The sequence below is a fragment of the Molossus molossus genome, unplaced genomic scaffold (genome assembly GCF_014108415.1).
Source record: "Molossus molossus isolate mMolMol1 unplaced genomic scaffold, mMolMol1.p scaffold_m16_p_2, whole genome shotgun sequence".
In the NCBI taxonomy this organism is placed as follows: domain Eukaryota; kingdom Metazoa; phylum Chordata; class Mammalia; order Chiroptera; family Molossidae; genus Molossus; species Molossus molossus.
Genome location: NW_023425355.1, coordinates 1,159,227 through 1,179,479, shown reverse-complemented (window position 1 = coordinate 1,179,479; position 20,253 = coordinate 1,159,227). Strand labels below are relative to the sequence as shown.

Below are 20,253 nucleotides of genomic sequence, written 5' to 3'. Positions count from 1 at the left end.
CCTGGCCAGTTTGGCTCAGCGGTTGGAGCGTCGGCCTGCGGTCCGGAGAGACCTGGGTTCGGTTCCCGCTAGGGGCACGTACTTCGGTTGCAGTTTGTCCCCGACCCTGGTTGGTCGTGCGGGTGGCAGCCACTCGATGTGTCCCTTCACGTCGATGTTTCTCTCTCTCTCTCCCTTCCTCTCTCTCCCTCCCACTCTATCTGTACAAAAAATGGAAAAATGTCCTCGGGTGAGGATAAAAAAAAAAAAAGAATTATTTGTTCTCAAATGCAACAAGTAAGTGGTGAAGGCAGCGTTAAAATACTCATGTAGAAATATGTATTTGTGTTGCTTTTGCCATATTACCAAGCTCTAAGGAGTAGGTTATAATTGTTGGAGTCCCTTTCACTGAGGATCTATTCACCTGCTTCTAAAATTGACTGATAATAAGTCTGGAGTCCCAAGTGGAAGATAAATTCTAGATGACTTATCATTGTAATGAAAGAAAAACCTATCATCATTAAAACATCTGTTCTTTAAATATTAACATTAAAAGTTAATAGTGTAAAGAAACATTTCACTTAAATGTCCTTTAGAGATGTCCCTTGGTTCTCATTTTATTCCATTGGTATTAGATAAACAACTTGTACGATAGATGAAAAAAATTAATCCTCTACGTAGATATGGCCTTCTGCCAGAACTAAGAGATGATAGAAATTATGTCTATAGTTGCAAAAATGCATAACGTCAAAATCTTTATCAATACTAGTCTAAAAAACCTAAGACATAAAATCTGGCAGTATTTGTTCTTGGTTTCTATCCATCAAATTACAAATTAAATCCTCAGGACTATTTGGGGGACAAAAATCTAAATTGCACTTCCACAATCATAAGCACAACGGATAATGTACACCACAGATCATGTGGTTCACTTGCATAGACTTTAATGGTTTCATTTTTTAGGGGTTTTCTGCAATCCCCTGAGATAAATTTTTCCAAGAAATCTTGAGATGGTATTTTTTTCCTCATGAAGAAATTTTATACTTCCACATGACACTTTGGGGACAACGTAGCTGATGGTTAATAGGCAGAGAGACATGGGTTCTAACGCTGCCTTCACCACTTACTAGCCGAGCAACCTTGTGCAAATCACTTTCTAAGTTCCAGTTTTCTCACTTACAAGATGGCATAAAGCAGACACTCAATAAACATTTGCCAGACAAATGAATAAAACAATGTCATTATACTTAAAGATACACAAATCTCCCATGTTGTTGCATGGTAGCTCCTTCCCCTTTATTCTTAGAAATTAATGTTTAAAAAAATCATAAGGTCTCTTAAGGTGCTCAATTTTTTTGTAGGAAGGTCAGAGTGGCTTCAGAGAGGTGAATCTTGGCCCCAGACCCACAGGAATGGATCCTGTGCTTAAAACATCACTGACTTGGACCTCAGAGGCTATGTCAGGGTCTAAGGAAAATTCTCACACAATAAACATATACTACAGAAGTATATGTATATTAAGTATTAGTCATATATTTTTTTCTCTTTCTTGTTGGCTAGCAGTGGAGCTCCCTACAGATGGACAAAGGAATCCCCACAGGAATAAAAACTTAGGCTTAAATAAGCTATTCCTTTAATGAGCTTGCTATTGTCCTGGAGGACAAGTTCTTTCTGGATGGGCTATTCTGGTTAGCCCATGCGCAGAATTAATGTTTGAAAAAAGCAGTTGAAGAGCTATAAAAATTATTTAAAATAGAAAAGTATAATATTTCTCCAGTAAAAGGAGGCAAAAATACTAGGTTGTGGGGTTTTTTATACTCCTAGGATCTCTGAATTTTCCTTTAGGTCAGTGGTCTTCAATGGGGGGAAAAAAGATTTCTTTGCATTTTAATTATAGAATATAAGCTATAGGACTCAAGGTACAGGACCAAGGACCAAATACAGGTAGATTTTTATTTCAATAACTACCATTATGAACCGTAGTTCCCTAGAATAAGATTATTCTTTTGGTTGGATTGATAGCTCTTACCAGCAAAGTTTTGCATATGTGGATATAAAGACTGCTATTGAATGAGAAGCCCTGCCTAACAGAGCCTTTCATAAGTCCTATTCATTGAAAAGTCTGTTTAACAATGTGTTTTCATTTTGGTGAAATATTTATACAGTGTCTGCACTTAATTACCTCACAAAGTTGAATAGTTGAATATTCTTAATAAAATGTGAGGTTTTGTTTTTTTTTCAAAATGTTGAACTGTCCGCTTCAGTGTAGTTTGAATCCACACACATTAAAAGCACTATATATATAGCTCTCCTATGAGATATATGCTAATAATTGGACATTGAGTAAAGAATTGTTTTCTGGCTATTAGAGCTGTAAAATTATAGGTGAAATACAAACTAAGAAGTTTAAGCACAACTCTGATTTTCTTCTTCAAACTACACGTATACCATGACAGGTCACAGTGGGTGAGTCCTTTGGTCATCCTGCAAGATTTGAGGTTCAGAGTGGCACCCTACTATTTATTAAAACCTGTCTTGAACCAACAGCCAGGAAGTACTTGTCATTGTCCTTCTCTCCCACAGTCCTTAACTATAAACACTCCCAAAGTCATCAACACAGCGTGTGGGTAATAGCTTAAATATTATTAAAACTATCTCACACTGCATTCAAATACAGTTAGAGAGCGAACAGGTTAAACATATACAAAGTCGTATTTCCTCTCTTAGATATCAGAGCTTGGGAACTAGCTAACCCTCCCTTTGGCAAAACAGCCTTCCTCTCCCCCAAACTGTGTGTGTACCTGTGCATGTGGCTGAGGAGGGATGTGAACTTCTACGTAAATCAATAATATCTTGGGGCCATAACTTCTATCTGAAGGAGGAGGTATATTTTCCAGAACAATGTTCATGTTCCTTTATGCTGGTTAAAACAGGGCTCTATTTGTAATCCCAGTTCCAATAGCTCACATGGAAATTATGGGAATCAGTGACCCTACCCTTCTAAATTTGTATTGAATGTCATAGGAAGCTCTGACCTTGACATTCTCTTTTACATAAAATGGAACCCAAGGTCTTTTCATGTTGAAAACATTCACATAAAGATCATATGTCTGGCCTATTAAAAAATAAACCCAAAGACATTTTTTAAAATAAAGGGGGCATGTTCAACTTTAAGATGAAACCATTAAGTCCTGCCTAACTAGCTAGCAGTCAAAAACATAGCAGAGGCAAAACCTTTAAAGGAAGAAGGGGAGGAAGGAAGAATGGGAGGGAAGCAAGGAGGGTGAAAAGGAAGAAGGAAGTGAGAGAAAAAGGTCTCATGAATCCCACAGGGAGAGGCAGTTACCAGGAGCAAACTAGAAACTGAGTGACAAACAAGAATTAGAGCATCTTGCAAGTGAACCAGCAATAAAGAGTTCCTTTATTTATCCCAGGTTAGGAGTGACCCAGAAAATCAGTGGGCTCATGGAACAGAAAGGATGAAAAGGAGATAGTAGATATACCAAATGACTTCTTTACATCAGTAATCCATTCCTGTGTCTACTATATATCATCCGAGGCAGGCAGATGGGTCAGAGGTCATAATGGCAAATGTGCAAGAGACCCTGGCAACAAACCAGAAGTAGTCACAAGCATAATGACTGGGGCCAAGTGATCTAGTTACCATGGTCCATCCTCTGCAAAACTATTTCATTGGCAAAGACTGGTTTGGTTTGGTTTCCCTTCCCTCTGCTGCTCTGGGACTCGATGCCTGCTGCTCGGAATGCTCAGGGTGCTCACGCTCCAACCCTCTCAAAATCTGCTGCCAAGAAAAGCACTGTGTGAACCACACACCTTACAGCAGAGTGCAAGCGAGGAGGACAGGTTGTGACCAAATTCCATTTCAAGGTCTATTTCTCATTGTAGAATGAAAGTATGTTTCCTGTTAAAGGAATTTCAGATATTAGTCCAACAGATGGGAGAGATGTTGGGTCAGGAAGGCTCCCTGGCATCCTTGCAATCAGAGGTGCCTTCACATAACACCCTGACCAGACTTGACTTCTGAAAGAAATCAAAGGGGAAAATGATTGTATCTCTAATGAAAACCTGGAACCTGTTATCCTGGATGATCCCTGTGCAAAGGGGCCCTGGGAACCACACACTGATGAGTGTCTGGTACTTCAGTAGGCAAGCTGGAAGAATCTTTAATAAATGCTGGCCTCCTGTACACTGGGGTGAGAAAGGTAACAGGGTTTCTGTAAAGAGAAATCATGTGTGATCTTCCATAGAGCTTTTCCTTGGGGCTAAACTCACTTTTAAAATGCTTCTGATTAATTTTGATACCAAGGCTCTTTTCAAACATGGATTATCACAAAATTTAAAATATGTTCCTTACCATATAGTAGGGACTAGTTTAGAGAAAGAGAAAAAGAAAACTAGGGGAGAAACAGACATTTTTGTGACTGAAGAAGGGTAAATAGTAGACTTCCTTGGGGGCGGCCCCTGGGAAATTCTCAAGTCTGCAGATGATACTCAGCATTTCCAGGCAGTAAAGTGCCACGCTGACAGAGGCTAAAGGAAGGTCTCAGGAGGTATTATGATTGGCAGATGAGCTTCAATAGAGGCACGTGTCACGTAGTCCATTTATGGAGGGCCAGATATTATAAAGTACACTTGGAGGATTCTGGGTGCTGACCTTTCCATGAAGGTCCAGGAAAGAACTCTAGGAAACTCTGTGTACAGGGTGTTGAAGGTAACAACCTAGTTTCCTGTCATGGCATAAAAAAGAATTCTCTTTTACACAGAACCACAGGACATCTCCATCAGTGACCCTACACACGCAGCTCCGATCTGCACGTGTCAAGGACAGAACACGGCCTAAGTCGCACAGAGGAGGGCAATTAAAACTGTCCACGGCAGGCTCTGAAAAAGGCCTTTTCCCTCTGACAACATAGAGGTAGCCAGGGAACATGATCAAAATCCTGAAGAGGCCAGAGCTGCGTGATCACTTGGCCCACCAAATGTCTTCAGCTAAGAGACACCTTTGAAACAAAGTTTTTTTTTTTCCTTTTTTAATACTTCTACTTTGTTTATACAACTGCCTTTGGGAAATCCCTGTTTTTATCACAGGTTGCTTGGGAAAAATCTGAGCAGAGTGGAGTAATGTTCACTTGCTGACTTCTGCTCAAACTCACTTTCTCTATTGCCAATGTCAGCAGTGAATTTATACATGATCAATCTCAATTTTTTAATTGATTTTAGAGAGGGAGGAAGGGAGAGAAGGAGGGGTAGAGAGAGAGAGGGGGGGGGGAGAGAGAGAGAGAGAGAGAGATCTGTTGCCTCCCACATGCACCCCAACCAGGAAATGAACCCACAATCTAACTCTGTGCCCTGACTGGGAACCGAACCCATGACCTTCTGATGCACAAGATGATTCTCCAAACAACTGAGCCACACTGGCCAGGGCCAAGCTCAATTTTTATGAATATGGGTATAGTCCCCCACCTCGTTCTGTAGCACTTTTCAGCCCCAGTGGTCTATACATTACAACCAACTGTTTGCCTACAAGTGACTATAATTTAATACAATAAACTTGATGTAAAAAGAACAGATTTCTGACTCCAATTTTAACACAACAACTAGAACTCAAGGACTCATAATAAAGATTCTCTAATATTCACACTGGTGGACGGAGGCAGATCTCCATAACAGAAAACTGAAGCGGACCCTCCCAGGCTATGAGATTACATACATGCAGATTTCAGCTAAGAAAGTAGCAGACAAGGAACTTCAAAGGCAGCCTAGAAACTTTGCTTTTGGGATGGCCTTATTCACACAGGGTAGGTAGTGACATCAAACCAAGAGTGTGGCGCTGGGTCCAAACACTCGACTCTCCCACACGGGATGGTTACTTGATCAAATAAGCATAATAAACAGTGTACAAATGCTACGTAAGTATACACTACCTTCCCCCCCCCAAAAAAAATTGTTCTTTGAAAACAAGAAATCTGTAAGATTGTGGCCACTTCATCTTACAGAAATGTAATCCACCTGTTACTGGCTCAGCATTACTGCCATACCTTTCATAGATGTGGTAATACTTCTCATCCTGTATGCCATCTTGAATGGGCACATTCACACTGTAGTACCGTCCCTTCCCTAGGCCAACATCAGACACATCGCCTGTTCCTGTAAAAGAGATGGGCACAATGAACAGCTTTAAGAACATGAGAATTTGAAAAGTTGAAGGACTCTCTGATAGGAATTCAGAAGACCAAAAGGTCAACGGGGAGCACCATTCTGGGATGGTTTTTCTGAAGGAATGAAATTAAAATAATATGGAAAAGTGACTGTTGGAAACAATGTTTGGGAAGCAGAAAATTAGAAAATGGAAAAACCTCAGATTGCATCTGGCTGGGGCAAAAAGAGATTAACTCCTGTGCTTGACTTTCCTTATATCTGAGAGTGACATAATATTAATATATAATTGCAATGATCAGGAGTGACGCAGGGCATCTGATAGCACAGTAAGGGTAAGTGAGCTATCTATTGACAGTCCATAGAAGTCATTTGAAGTAAGAAACGGCATCATATTTCTCTTATCACTGTCACCTGAAATGACCTGTGTTAAAATTTTGCATAAAGTAGCACCAATAAGGTATTAATAGCATTGAACTATTCAAATATAAGATATAAGAAATGTATAGAAGAACTGCAGCATTTATTCCTCAAATGTAATGCTGAGCACAAAGATCACTTGCCTGGGAAAAATCCTGGAGAGAATTTGTGCAGGGACACCGTCATGACTTTGGAGGTGAAACTGAAGGCATCTTCTACACCTACCAGAAAAAGAAACAGAAGAATCACTTCATATGTGCAACTCCTGTTTCAACCACTGAAACTCTAGAAAGCAGCTGTGGAAAGGAAGAGAAAGGAGAAGGTGACAATAATAAAGGTAACAAGCTGAGGAATGATGTAACAAAACCCTCTGGTCTTTTATCTCTGTCATTACAGGATGAGGTTCCTTTTCAAATTCATGGAGAATTGAAAGTGGACTTCCCCTTTTCAAGCAATGGGGTGATCAGGCTCTCTGACAACCTGTTCAAAAAGGTGGGGATGGGCTTGAGCTCAGAACTGAGGCATTCGCAGAGGAAACTGGCACCATCTTGGAAGTTTTACATTTTGCTTTGTTTCAGTGGTTCTAGTTAAATTATTAGGAATTAGTACAAAATAAGCACAATGTGGCAGCCTGTTTAAACATGCGACTAATACACACATGAAGCATTGTGTAGCAATAACCTAACTGTAAATTGCCTCTCCATGATACAGACTCGATGGGTACAAGGTGACTTACAGTGTATCTCTGGCTAAAACACAGAAGAGTGAAAGTAGCCCTGGCCTTGTCCCTTCAGAGCAGCTTGGAAATAGATGGGGGAGGGGGGGGACACATTTCTAGAAAGGAGTCTCCTTTCCATTTAAACAGAGTAAGAAAACGAATAGAGGCCTGGGAGTTAGAAGATGTCACTCTTATAAGCCATTACTTATTCAAATAAACAGACTGCCCGCCTCCACACCTTTCCTCCCTGAATCACACATTGTCACACACAGTAATCCCTCGGTAAAGGGAAGGACTATTAGCAAATTCATGCACTCTACTCTTTAATACTTCAAATAAAGAAATTGTCTCTGTGTTTACTTAATGTGTTCAGCCTTCATTAGAGAGGTCGACAGTGACCTTAAAAATATGAACTCTATTTGTATATCACAAGTATGTTTGAATTTCCCAAGCCTTATGTTTTGCCCTAGGGAAGCAGTTAAAACCAGTTAAAGGCTCTAGGCACAAAGCATTAAGTAAACAAAACAAAATAAATTAAAATAGCATTTTTACTTAGAAACTGAAGGATAATTATTTATACTTCCAGAAAATTCTGATTATTTATCCATGCAGAAAGGTGGTACCAATTTACACTTCTGTCAATGGGGTCAGAGAGTTCCCATTCTTCACACTCTGACTAGCACTGGATGTTATTATTCTTTTTCATCTTAGGCAGAAATAATGGCCTTGTTCTAATTTGCATTTCTTTGGGTATTAGGGTTTTGAGCACCTTTTCATATGTTTAGTACCCATTTGTATCTCTTCTCACAGGAAATGCCGTTAGGCATTGTTAGGAAATTCTACTTTGCACAGACAGATAGGTGGAGGGCCGGGTTTCGGGTGAATAAGAGTTGTAGGTAGGAGAAGAAAGAAGGTGAAGACAGGCACCACTGCTAGTGAAGCCACCACAAAATGCTAGTTATGGAATCATGGGAGATTTAAAATAAACCGAATGTGTAAGAATTTGGAGGTGGGGCAGGGGTCACTGGAAGGGAGGTGCTGAAGAGGGGAAATAAACTGAAATGAAACACACCATAAAAGTTGGCTAAAACAGGAAACTCTAAATGGTGTAGAAATAACATTGCAAATGGAAAAAACGGTTTCAGGTGACAGTCTTATTTCGTTCTTACATGGTTCAATAGAGTTGATGCTATTCTTAAACTCTAATACTAATAGATTGAATTTCATAATCATTCATTCATTCAACAGATATTTTACTGAACCTCTACTATAACGCATGCACAGCTCTGTTTGTTCAAGCCATGGTTCAAGTAAACAACTTGATCTCTGTTTTGGAGTAACTGAAAGTTTCTATGGGAGGAGAAGACATAGACAGATTAAAGAATTAACAATACAAGACAATATATAATTAAATATCACATCAGTAATATAAACAATACAGTTGAGCAGGGTAGATAACACTTCGGCTGGAATGGTCAGGGCAAATTTGCTACTGTTGGAACTTGAGCTTCTGGGTAGAACTTGGAGATGCAAAAGGGGAGGAGAAAACAAAACTAAGTTAGAAAAAGTGGTGCCAAATCAGGGAGGTGGGCACATTGAGACATGTTTGGTGATGGCTGAGTAGAGAAAACAGCAGGTTGTGAGAGAGAAGGCTAGAGAGAGGAGGTAAAGAGTGTGAACTTGACCATGGAGACCACTGTTGTCCAAAGTATGGCCTATGGAACAACTGGGGTATTGTTGAAATGTGGATTCCAAGGTTCTATACTAGACCTACTAAATCTGAATATCTGGGGGATGTGGCCCAGGCATCTGCATTTTAACACAAGCTTCCCCGGGTCATCTTGATATACGCTTGGGTCTGAGACACATTGCTATAGGCCAGTGTGGCTACATGGTAAATATTTTAGGCTTTCCAAACTACATGGTCTCTCTGGCATCTTTTTTTTCCTTTACAACCTTGTAAAAATATTAAAAAATCATTCTTAGCTTGCTGGCCATCCAAAAAACAAGGCCCTAGTTACAGGTGATAAGGAGCCTCTTGAAGTTTTTCGAGCAAGGCTATTTTGCACTGGCTGCGTATTCAGATATTCAGTGGACATTGTTTTCAAAGTAGTATGTTGGTTATTTTAACTCTTCTCTCTTTTCTCGGTTACCTTTAATTTCCTGTCACCATCACCTAGTAGCATCCATCTAGGTAACTCCCTTGATTATGTTCATTTGCCTGCAAAAATCCCTAGAAACAGGGAAGTAGCAAGCCCTGAGGTGGGGGAAGGGAGGGAACACCCTTAACTAATTTTATTGGGTAAGTGTTCCTAGATCAATGGAAATATGTGCCACCCATAGGATTTGTTAAAGAAACAGAATGTGGGTAACTGTCACTGAAGCTCTACATGGTAGATGGAAAGCACATAGGAGGGCTGGATGCACCCTTTCAGCGAGGTCTTGTAAGAAGAAATTAATGAAGTTAAGTCGAATTGTTAATGATTCTGCTACTGTTAAAAGTTAGAGAAGATGCCTGGGGTTTGTTTGCGCAGGACTAAATATTTTAGCAATACAAAGAAAGTGGGACAGATTTCAATTGCTATGTGAGTTGGTCTCCCTATTGGTGAAAAATTTAGAATGTTATTTCATCATGCATCCATTCTGAACTTGAGAGAAGCATCAAGACTGTCAGCTCTAACTGCAGATTTCACTAAGAATATATGAAAGTGACCTGAGGGAGGTTACTGGGCACTGGAGTAAACACTAGGTAAGATTTCTACTTTTACCGTTCTCTGCTGGAGAGCTTTTCTCCTGGAGGAGAGAAGAGAAATTACAGGAACCTGGCATTTTAAAGCAGCAGCTTTATTAGCAGAGGAAGAATTGCATCAGTTAGAAGAATCTCTACCTATTTTAGCATTCTCAATTAGGAAAATTTCCATCGCAACAGGTATTTCTCCTTTTACAAGCTGCCTAGAAGCAACTTTACTGATAAAAACCTGTCGTCCTAGCAGCGAAGCACCCTTGAAAGTGAAGGGCTTACCATCTCCATGGTGCAGATCCAAATCCACATAGAGAATACGGTCAAATTTCCGTCGCAATCGTAATATTCCCAGGACAACATCATTGAGATAACAAAAACCAGATGCTTCATCTCTGCAAGAAAATAAGTTGCTACAGCCAACAGCCAAAAGCAATCCAAGGGAGTCTTTATAGCCAAGGATCTAACCCTTGAGATCTATTCCCTTACATTTCCCCCTTCTTTTTAGAAAAACAAAAATTTACCTACAAAGATTATATAGTAAATGCCTCAGAATGATGAGGGAATGAAGTGTTTTGGTAAACTAAATATTCAGGTTGATTGGTAACATTTTACATTCAGAATCCCAGATTTTCAAAGAATTAGAATGTTACAACTATATTCAACAAAACAGAAACTTTCTCCAATTATTCAGGAATCATTAAAAATTGTAGTACCCTGGAGTCATCATAATGAACACTGATTATCACTTATAGGACTTTTAAAAAGCTAGAATCTAGAGGGGGCCTTAAAGACAATCCTACTCAGCCAGATGTAAAAGATGCTGGAGACAGGATTCTCTATACTGACCCTATGACATAACCTAAATTTTTTTTTTTAAAAGAAATTTTGGCACTTGTTGATCATAAAAGGTAAGTGTAGAATGTACAAATGTATAATCTCCTGGGCAGCATAATCTGGTTGCCTTTCTGTAAATGTAATTATTACAATGAAGACTGAAGCAGACTCCTCTAAAGTTATTTTATTTCCTTCACTAAAATTGTCTTCATTGACAATACTGGTGTCCTTTAACATTTTTGCTTTTGGTGATACTGTGTTACTTTAACCTCTTGTAAACATTAACCTACTTTTTTATTGTGCTTCCATTAAGCCTTGCTGAGTAGATATAAAAGAACATTTTTATCATCCAAAATATATTAAAATTTATTTTCATGGCCTCATTCTAAATGCTTCAGTTTATTTTCCTTCCACTGAATTCAAATATCCAGTCCATTTTCCCCCTAATTTCTCCCGATATTTTACTTGAAATGGAATGCTAGGCATGAACATCATTTAAAATGGCATATTTACTACTATGAGATTGTAAGATCTTTCTAGTGCCTACACAATGCATAAACTTCATAAAATCTCTTCTAGCATAATGTTTCATATTCTGAACAATGCCCTGGTTCACAGGCTGAGTCAATAAGACAGGTATATTGGCGAGCAGGAAGTTGGTAAAAAAATATATATCTATATCTATATATCTATATCTATCTATATATATATATAAAATATCACTAGACATTGATTTTGCACGTGAGGATGAACTCAGTGATAATATACCAAAAGAATACATGGCCTTAGGTGTGCAACAGGTAAGAAACCAATTAGAGAAAAAGATTTGTTCATCTGTGAATTTTCTGTAAGAGTTAAATATGTGACTTTGAAAGTTCTTGGATGTTATTTTCCAGTTCTGAAAAGTTTACATCTTATAAGTCTACTGTCTTAGCACATCAGAAAAGAAATAATTTGTCTTCCTATTAAATATCAGTAACTTTTGGGTAGGTGGAATGGAATATCAAGTGTGAGACAAAAAGAGGGGGGAGATGAGGAGGAGGAGAAATAGAAATCAATGCAAGACATACTTCCTTCCCTCAGAGAACCTATAATTAAGTTATGGAGATAAGTCATAAGCACAGAAAAACAAAACAAAACAAAAATTATAAAAGGCAAGCAAAAGAAGAATACAGAGAAATTCTATAGAGAAAATTGACAAAGCAGAGTCATCTCATCACAGTGTTAAACATTTATAAACCTTCTAGAAATCTAGAAATCAGCACTGGGTAAGACCTTCCCCCTCCCCACCACTTGTGTTCTGAGAAGTGGTTAACCACAAAGGACCACATTGCCCTGGCATATTCCAAGGGAAGAACCATCTTCATGCTTCTTCATGACTCCTATAAGACTCACGGATGACTTCCTTGTTTACCTGCCTCTATAGAACTCCTGGATCCTTTCTTTTTCTTTGAGATGTTCCTCATTAATAAACATTCGCCTATGGCAATAGCCTGAATAATGATGATATCTGGAATTCAGAAAGGCCATTGTCTGTAATAATTTCTTTATATTTTCTTAAATTAATGGAGCTCAAGTCTCAATGATTTCTAGAAATAAGTGCTTAAACAAATATATTCCTAAATTTTCCAGAAAATTAGGAAACTAGACCTTCAAGATTTTTAATGTGCTAAAAAAGTATTTCTATAAAAGCAAACTCAGAGAGTGACATCAGAGAACTGGTGGTCAGAGGTTCCCTTATTGTTACAATTTGAACAGCTATAATTGAACTAAGGATTCCCTGCTCTATACACAAACATCTGAGAGATCTGTGCATTAAAACATCTGAGGGTGGGTGAGTTGAAGTGACAATGGAAGGAGGGAAGGGAGAAGAGCAGAGATGGTGCCACAGATGTAGCTGAAAGCTCACTGCGGGTCTTGGGACAAGGGAGGAATCAGGTTGCCACTGGCACTAGCCCAGAGGACCAGAGAGACACAGTGAGCATTCCTGTAGGAGTGGGCAGTAGGCACTGTGGATGAACCCAGTAACCTGGGCAGAGAGGAGGCCACTGTTGTCTGGTGCCATTTCCAGACACAAAAACAAAGCCATGAAGCCTGGCACTCTCTGTTCACCTTCCCACAGCTGCCTTCCTCTCCACCTCCCAGCGCTAGCAGCAGGCTCCAGAAGAAGCAGTAATGGTCTCAGTGTCTGAGCTACAGAGCACAATATCTGCAGCCCTGAGAACTGGAAAGGTAGATATATTTTTCCCTGTCCGGTGGGGCACATGTAGGTGATCCAAGTGATAGGGAGGTGAGGCAGTTGAGGTCTGGCAGTTGCCACTACTACAAGGAGAACAAAGCCACAAAGGAACCAGCTGGTCTTTCCCAGCTCATCCTACCCCCACCCATCAGGTCTGCACTACCAGAAGAGTCTGGTTGCAAGGGGCAGTGCTGGAATTTCACAGGCTCGGAACCCCATCACCCACAACATTCCCCAATAGGACTGATGCTCTGAGACTGCAATGACCTGGTCACAGAGAAGACACCTACTTCCCCAGGGAATACAAGGTATTTCCACCACCCCACAAGGATCCAAGAGCCAGAGCAGTGCAAGGGAAACTAGGAAACTTGCACTCCAGAGCCACCTACTGGAAAACAAAAGAAAGACTTCTTATCAACCTACTGAATAGAGAAATGCCACTCTTTAAATTAAAAAAAAAAAAAGCAGATTTCATTTTCATATATGCCTAGCAGAGAAATAATCCATGAAATTCCATCAATAAGCAAGGTGATGAGGCAGCTCGGAAAGAAAATTAAAACTCTCCAGAATATAAACAAAGATAGTGGAAGTATGTGATTGACATGATAGAGAATTCAAGACTGCAGTCCTGAAAAAACTCAATGAGATACAAGAAAACACAAATAGCCCAGTTTAATAAACTCAGAAATAAAATCAATGAACAAAAAGTTTATCAGACACTGAAACCTTAAAAATGAACCGAATAGAAATTCTGAAAATGAAGAATTCAATAAAAAAAGATAAAGAATGAAATAGTGAGCTTAGGAAGTAAAACTGACCAGATGGAGGAAAGAATTAGTGATATCGAAGACAGAAATCTAAAAATGATGCAGAGGGAAGAAGAGAGAGACTTGAAGGTTTGTTTTTTTTTAAATGAAATAACTCTATGACAACTATCTGACTCTACCAGAAAAGAGCAATATAAGAATAATGGGTATTCCAGAAGGTGAAGAGAAGGTGAAAGGAACAGAGAGCCCATTGAAACAAATAGTAGATGAGAACTTCCCAAACCTATGGAAACAGCTGGATCCTCAAATCCAAGAAACAAACAGAACACCTAATTATCCCAATCTAAAAAGGCTTTCTCAAAGGCACATTATATTTAAACTGTCAAAAATTAATGACAAAAAAAATTCTCAAGGCAGCCAGGGACAAGAAGACAATAACATATAGATATAAACAAACAAACATTAGATTATGATCAAATTGTTCAGCAGAAACTCTACAAGCTAGGAGACAGTGGAATCAAATATTCACACTATTAAAAGAGACATATTACAAGTCAGGAATAACATGTCCAGCACAGTTATCATTTAGATATGAAGAAGAAATAAAGATTTTATCAGACATACAGAAACTGAAGGAATTTACCACAAAGACCTCCATTACAGGGAATACCCAAGGGGTTAGTATTCCTGAAACAAAAAGACAAAAGGATACAAAACTATGAGTAAAATGACTAACAAACAGACTGAAGCAGACTACTGTAGCCCTTTTTCAGAACAGGGTATTATACATTTAAATATAACATAAAGGTGTAAGGGGGTAAAAAACATTAAAAAGAGAAGAAGACAGTAGCTACTGCAATTTGGAAATGAACTCACATCATAAAATAATTTGTGACAACAAAACATAAAAGGAGAGGGGGGAAGTCTGCATTTGCAAACGGGAATGGAGATAGGATGCATTCACGAGAAATTATAAAATCCTTTTGCATAAAACTAACGGTAACCACACACACACACACACACACACACACACTCACAAATGAACTAAATTATAGAAGAATCATCCTGAATAACCAACTGAACACTAGCTGAAAAGAAGTCTAATAACCAAGGATTTACAGAAGCTACATCAAGACTGGTTGCCAAGGACCAGTCACAGGCAACATCATACATTGGCCTGCACTAGAGTAGCTCCTAAGAGGCCCAGAACCAACACACCCAGTGGCCAGCTTCAGACAACATCAGAACAGGATCCAGTAAGCTTCACAAGCGGCATACCCAAAGGAGATCTCAGCAGGTAACAAACCCTGCTGAGACAAATGACACTTCATGTGGTCAGCACCTGCACAGCAGATCATACACCACAGTTGGGGTTGAGCCTCACAGTCAGCCAGCCCAAAGATCAATCTTACAGATAGGCCAATAGAAATCAAGAATCTATTACAACAGGGGGGCCCACATAATCCACACAAGGGACATTCCTGGAACACCCAATTCAGATAATCAAGGAGACTGCACCACTGGAACCCACAAAATCTACTACATAAATCCACCCCACAAAGATAGGGAGTCATACCAGATCTATCTAATACACAGAAACAAACACAAAGAGGTGGCCAAAATGGAGAGACAAAGAAACAGGCCCCATCTGAAAGAACAAAATAAATTCCTAGAAAAAGAGCTAAATGAAATGGAGGCCTGAAATTTATCAGATATAGAGTTCAAAGTAATGTTTATAAGGATGCTCCATAGCATGAAAAAAAACCTAGAAACCATAAAAAAGGATGAATAAAAAATGAAGAATGCAATATCTGAAATTAAGAAGACACTGGAAAGAATAAACAGTGGGTTAGATGAAGCAGATGATTGAATCAGAGATTTGGAAGACAAGGTAGAAAAACACCCATTCCCAGCAGCAAAAAGAAAAAAGAATTTTTTTAAAAAGAGGATAGTTTAAGATATCTTTGGGACAACAAGAAGTATAATAACATTCACACCATAAAGGTACCAGAAGAAGAGAGAGAGAGCAAGGGATGGAGAGCCTATTTGAAAAAATAATGACTGAGACTTTCCTAAGCTGGTGAAGAAAAAAGACACACAAGTTTAAGAAGCACAGAGAGTCCCAAACAAGATAAACTCAAAGAGGCCCACACCAAGATACTTTATAATTTAAATGGCAAAAGTTAAAGACAAAGAAAGAATCTTAAAAGCAGCACGAGAAGGACACCTGCAAGGGAGTTACCTGCAAGGGAGCTCTCATGAGACTGACAGCTGATTTCTCAACAGAAACATTTCAGGCCCAAAGGCATTGGCAAAGACCTACAACCAATACTATTTTACCCAGCAAGGTTATCATTTAAAATTAAAGGAGAAATAAAGAACTTCCCAGACAAGAAAAAAGCTAAAGGAGTTCATCACCATTGAACCAGTATTACAAGAAATGTTAAAAGGCCCAATTTAAGAAGAAGAAGGAGGAAGAGAATCTAGAGGAGGAGAAGAAAGAGAAACATAGTTAAAAGAATAAAGTGGCAATAAATATGCACCTATCAATAATCACTTTAAATGTAAATGGTTTAAATGCTCTAATCAAAAGACATGGGGGAGCTGAATGGATAAGAAAACAAGACCCATATGTATACTGTCTAGAAAAGACCCACCTCAGAACAAAATATACACACAGACTAAAAGTAAAGGGATGGAAAAAGATATTTCATGCAAATAGAAAGGAAAAAAAATCTGGGATAGCAATATTTATAGCTGACAAAATAGACTTTAAAATAAAGGCATTAATAGGAGACAAAGAAGGACACTACATAATGATAATGGAAACATTCCAACAAGAGGATATAAATATAACCCTTGTAAACATTTATGCACCCAACATAGGAGCACATAAATGTATAAAGCAAATCTTAATGGGCATAAAGTGAGAGATTGACAGTAATACTGTTATAGTAGGAGAGTTGAACACCCCAATGACATCAATAAATAGATCTTCCACACAGGTAATCAATTAAAAAAAAGTGGTAACCTTAAGTGACACACTAGATCACATTGATTTAATTGATATCTTCAGAGTATTTCACACCAAAGCATCAGAATATACATTCTTTTTAAGTGCACATGAAACATTTTCTAGGTGAGACCATATGTTAGGACACAAAACAAGTCCCAATAAATTTAAGAAAATTGAAATCATATCAAACATATTCTCTGACCATAATGCTATGAAACTAGAAAAACACACAAAGACAGAGGTTAAACAACATGTTACTAAACAATGAATGAGTTAACAATGAGATCAAAGGAGAAATCAAAAGATACCTTGAAATAAATAAAAATGGGAACACAACAACCCAAGACTATAGAACACAGAGAAAGCAGTCCTAAGAGGGAAATTCATAGCAGTACAGGACTACCTCAAGAAACAAGAAACATCTCAAATAAATGTTCTAACTTAATACTTAAAATAACTTGAAAAAGAACAACAACAAAAAAAGCCTAAACTGTATAGAAGGAAGGAAATAATAAAGATCAGAGCAGAAAGAAATGAAATAGAGTCTTAATAAAACAACAATAAAAAAGACCAATGAAAGCAAGAGCTGGTTATTTGAAAAGATAAAAATCATTTAAACATTTGTCTGACAAAACTTTAACCAGACTCATTAAGAAAAAAAGAGAGAGGAACCAGGTACATAAAATTAGAAATAAAAGAGAAGTAGCAACTAACACCACAGAAATACAAAGGATTGTAAGAAAATATTATGAACAATCATATGCCAACTAATTGGAAAATCTGGAAGAAATGGATAAATTTCTAAAAACACACAGTCTTCCAAAACTACAGCAGAAAGAATCACAGACTCTGGATAGACAGATACAACTAGTGAAATTCAAACAGTAATAAAAAAAAACTCCCAGTGGCTCAATGCCATACACCCAAAGATTGTAGATTTGATTCCTGGTTAGGGCACATACACAGGTTGTGGGTTTGATCCTGTCAGGGTGTGTATGGGAGGCAACCCATTGATGTTTCTCCCTTGCATCATTATTCCTCTCTCTCTTTCTCTCTTTATAAAAATACATAAAAACATATCCTTGGGCCCTGGCCGGTTTGGCTCAGCGGTTAGAGCGTCGGCCTGCGGTCCTGAGAAACCCGGGTTCGGTTCCCGCTAAGGGCACGTACCTCGGTTGCAGTTTGTCCCCGGCCCTGGTGGGTTGTGCGGGTGGCAGCCACTCGATGTGTTCCTTTCACGTCGATGTTTCTCTCTCTCTCTCTGTTCCTCTCTCTCCCTCCCACTCTACCTGAACAAAGAATGGAAAAATGTCCTCGGGTGAGGATAAAAACAAAACAAAACCAAAAAAAACCATATCCTTGGGTGAGGATAAAAATTAATTAATTAATTAATTAATTAATCCTTTCTTTGAAAAAAAAATTACACCCAATGAACAAAAGTCCTGCACTGGATGGCTTCAAAGGTGAATTTTATCAAACATTCAAAGAAGAACTAATACCTATCCATCTCAAACTATTCCAAAAAAGTCAAAAGGAAGGAAGACTCCCAAGCTCATTTAACGAAGCCAGCATTATCCTAATTCCATTAAGATCAGGAACAAGACAGGGGTGGCTTATACTCTCACTACTTATACTCAACATAGTGCTGGAAGTTCTAGCCATAGCAATCAGACAAAAAAAGGCATCCAAATTGGAAAAAAAAGAAGTAAAACTATCATTATTTGCAGATGACATGATACTGTAGTAGAGAACTCTTTATAAAGATTCCACACAAAAAACTACTGTTAGTGATCAATGCATTCAGTAAAGTAGCAGGATACAAAATAAATATCCAGAAATCAGTTGTCTATTTACACACAAACAATGAACTATTCAGAAAGGAAAACTAAGAAAAAAAATCACATTCATAATTGCTTCAGAAAAAATAAGATACCTAGGCATAAATTTAACCAAGGAGGTAAAAGAACTCAACTCGGGAAATGATAAGACAGTGAAGAAGGGCTCTGGCCGGTTTGGCTCAGTGGTTGGAGCGTTGGCCTGTGGACCAGAGAGTTCTGGGTTCGGTTACCACTAGGGGCATATACCAATGGAAAAAAAAAAGACAGACAGTGAAGCAGGAAACTGAGGAAGATATAAATAAATGAAATCATATACCGTGCTCATGGATAGGAAGAATTAACATCATTAGACTGTCCATACTACCAAAAACAATCTATAGATCCAATGCAATTCCTATCAACATACCAATGACGTATTTCAAAGAACTAGAACAAATATTCCAAAAACATACAGAACCACAAAAGACCTTGAATAGCTACAGCAATCTTGAGAAAGAAGAACAAAGTTGGAGGTATCACAATACCTGATATCAAACTATACTACAAGGCCATAGTAATCAAAATAGCATGGTACTGGCATAAATACAAACATAGATCAATGGAATGAAGTAGAGAGCTCAGAAATAAACCTACGCCATTATAGTTAATTAATATTTGACAAAGGAGGCAAAAATGTACAATGAGATAAAGATAGTCTATTCAAAAATGCTGTTGGGAAAATTGGACAGATACATGCAAGAAAATGAAAGTAGACGACCTTCTTATACCCTACACAAGAATAAACTCAAAATGGATAAAAAACTTAAATCTTAGACTCAAAACCATAAAAATCTTAGAAGAAAACATAAGCAATTGAAACATATAATTTTATTAAGCAATGTAACTCAAATAAATTTAATGAAAAAACTTTTAATAAAGCAAACTCAAATGTTTTAAGAATTCATGTTCAAATTTAGAAGGACAGTTAAGCCATTGAAGTGTCCTTCACCTTTCTTATGTGTACAGGAATATAAGGTTACACTTGTTCCACTAAAAATAAAAAATAATAATAATAATTCATGTTCACATAATTTAAGTAATTCTTTGGCAAAGAAGACTAATAATTTTGGCTTACTAAAATCAACTGTTTTTTTTCTGTTATTAACATTAAGTATAATATACATGTAGATTTTTATTCTATTTGGGTATATTCTTTCAAAAATGATATAAATTTACTAATTGAATGAGCTAACATTAATTCTACTAAATGTATGAGACTATGACAGATATAAATTTGTTCAACCAAATTGAGTCATTATTCTGACCATCTTTATTTCAACAGCAATTAGGTTTTGTAGTACGTCAGCATGAAGATAATTTACAAGATCTTTAGGTAACTTAAAACTTTGGGCTGATATTAAATTTAGCTAATTAATGGATATTCATTAGATATCTAGATCATTTCTAAGTAAAAGAATGTTATTAATTACTAAGCATAATTTTGAGTTTATATTCTTTTGCATCTTTTTTTTTAATCCTCACC

The 20,253-nt window shown here is 37.9% G+C and overlaps 1 protein-coding gene across 8 annotated transcripts in view; it reads right to left on the bottom strand.

Moving 5' to 3' along the window:
• Nucleotides 1–20,253, bottom strand: part of HDAC8 (histone deacetylase 8) — a 234,713-nt gene that overhangs the window by 161,306 nt on the left and 53,154 nt on the right. For all 8 annotated transcript variants that reach the window (XM_036270913.1, XM_036270920.1, XM_036270915.1 and 5 more), the window contains exons 5-7: nucleotides 10,317–10,429; nucleotides 6,720–6,797; nucleotides 6,039–6,147 (exon numbers count right to left, since the gene is read on the bottom strand). In XM_036270913.1, coding sequence (XP_036126806.1) covers nucleotides 6,039–6,147; nucleotides 6,720–6,797; nucleotides 10,317–10,429 — 300 coding nt within the window. The remainder of the gene's footprint in view (nucleotides 1–6,038; nucleotides 6,148–6,719; nucleotides 6,798–10,316; nucleotides 10,430–20,253) is intronic.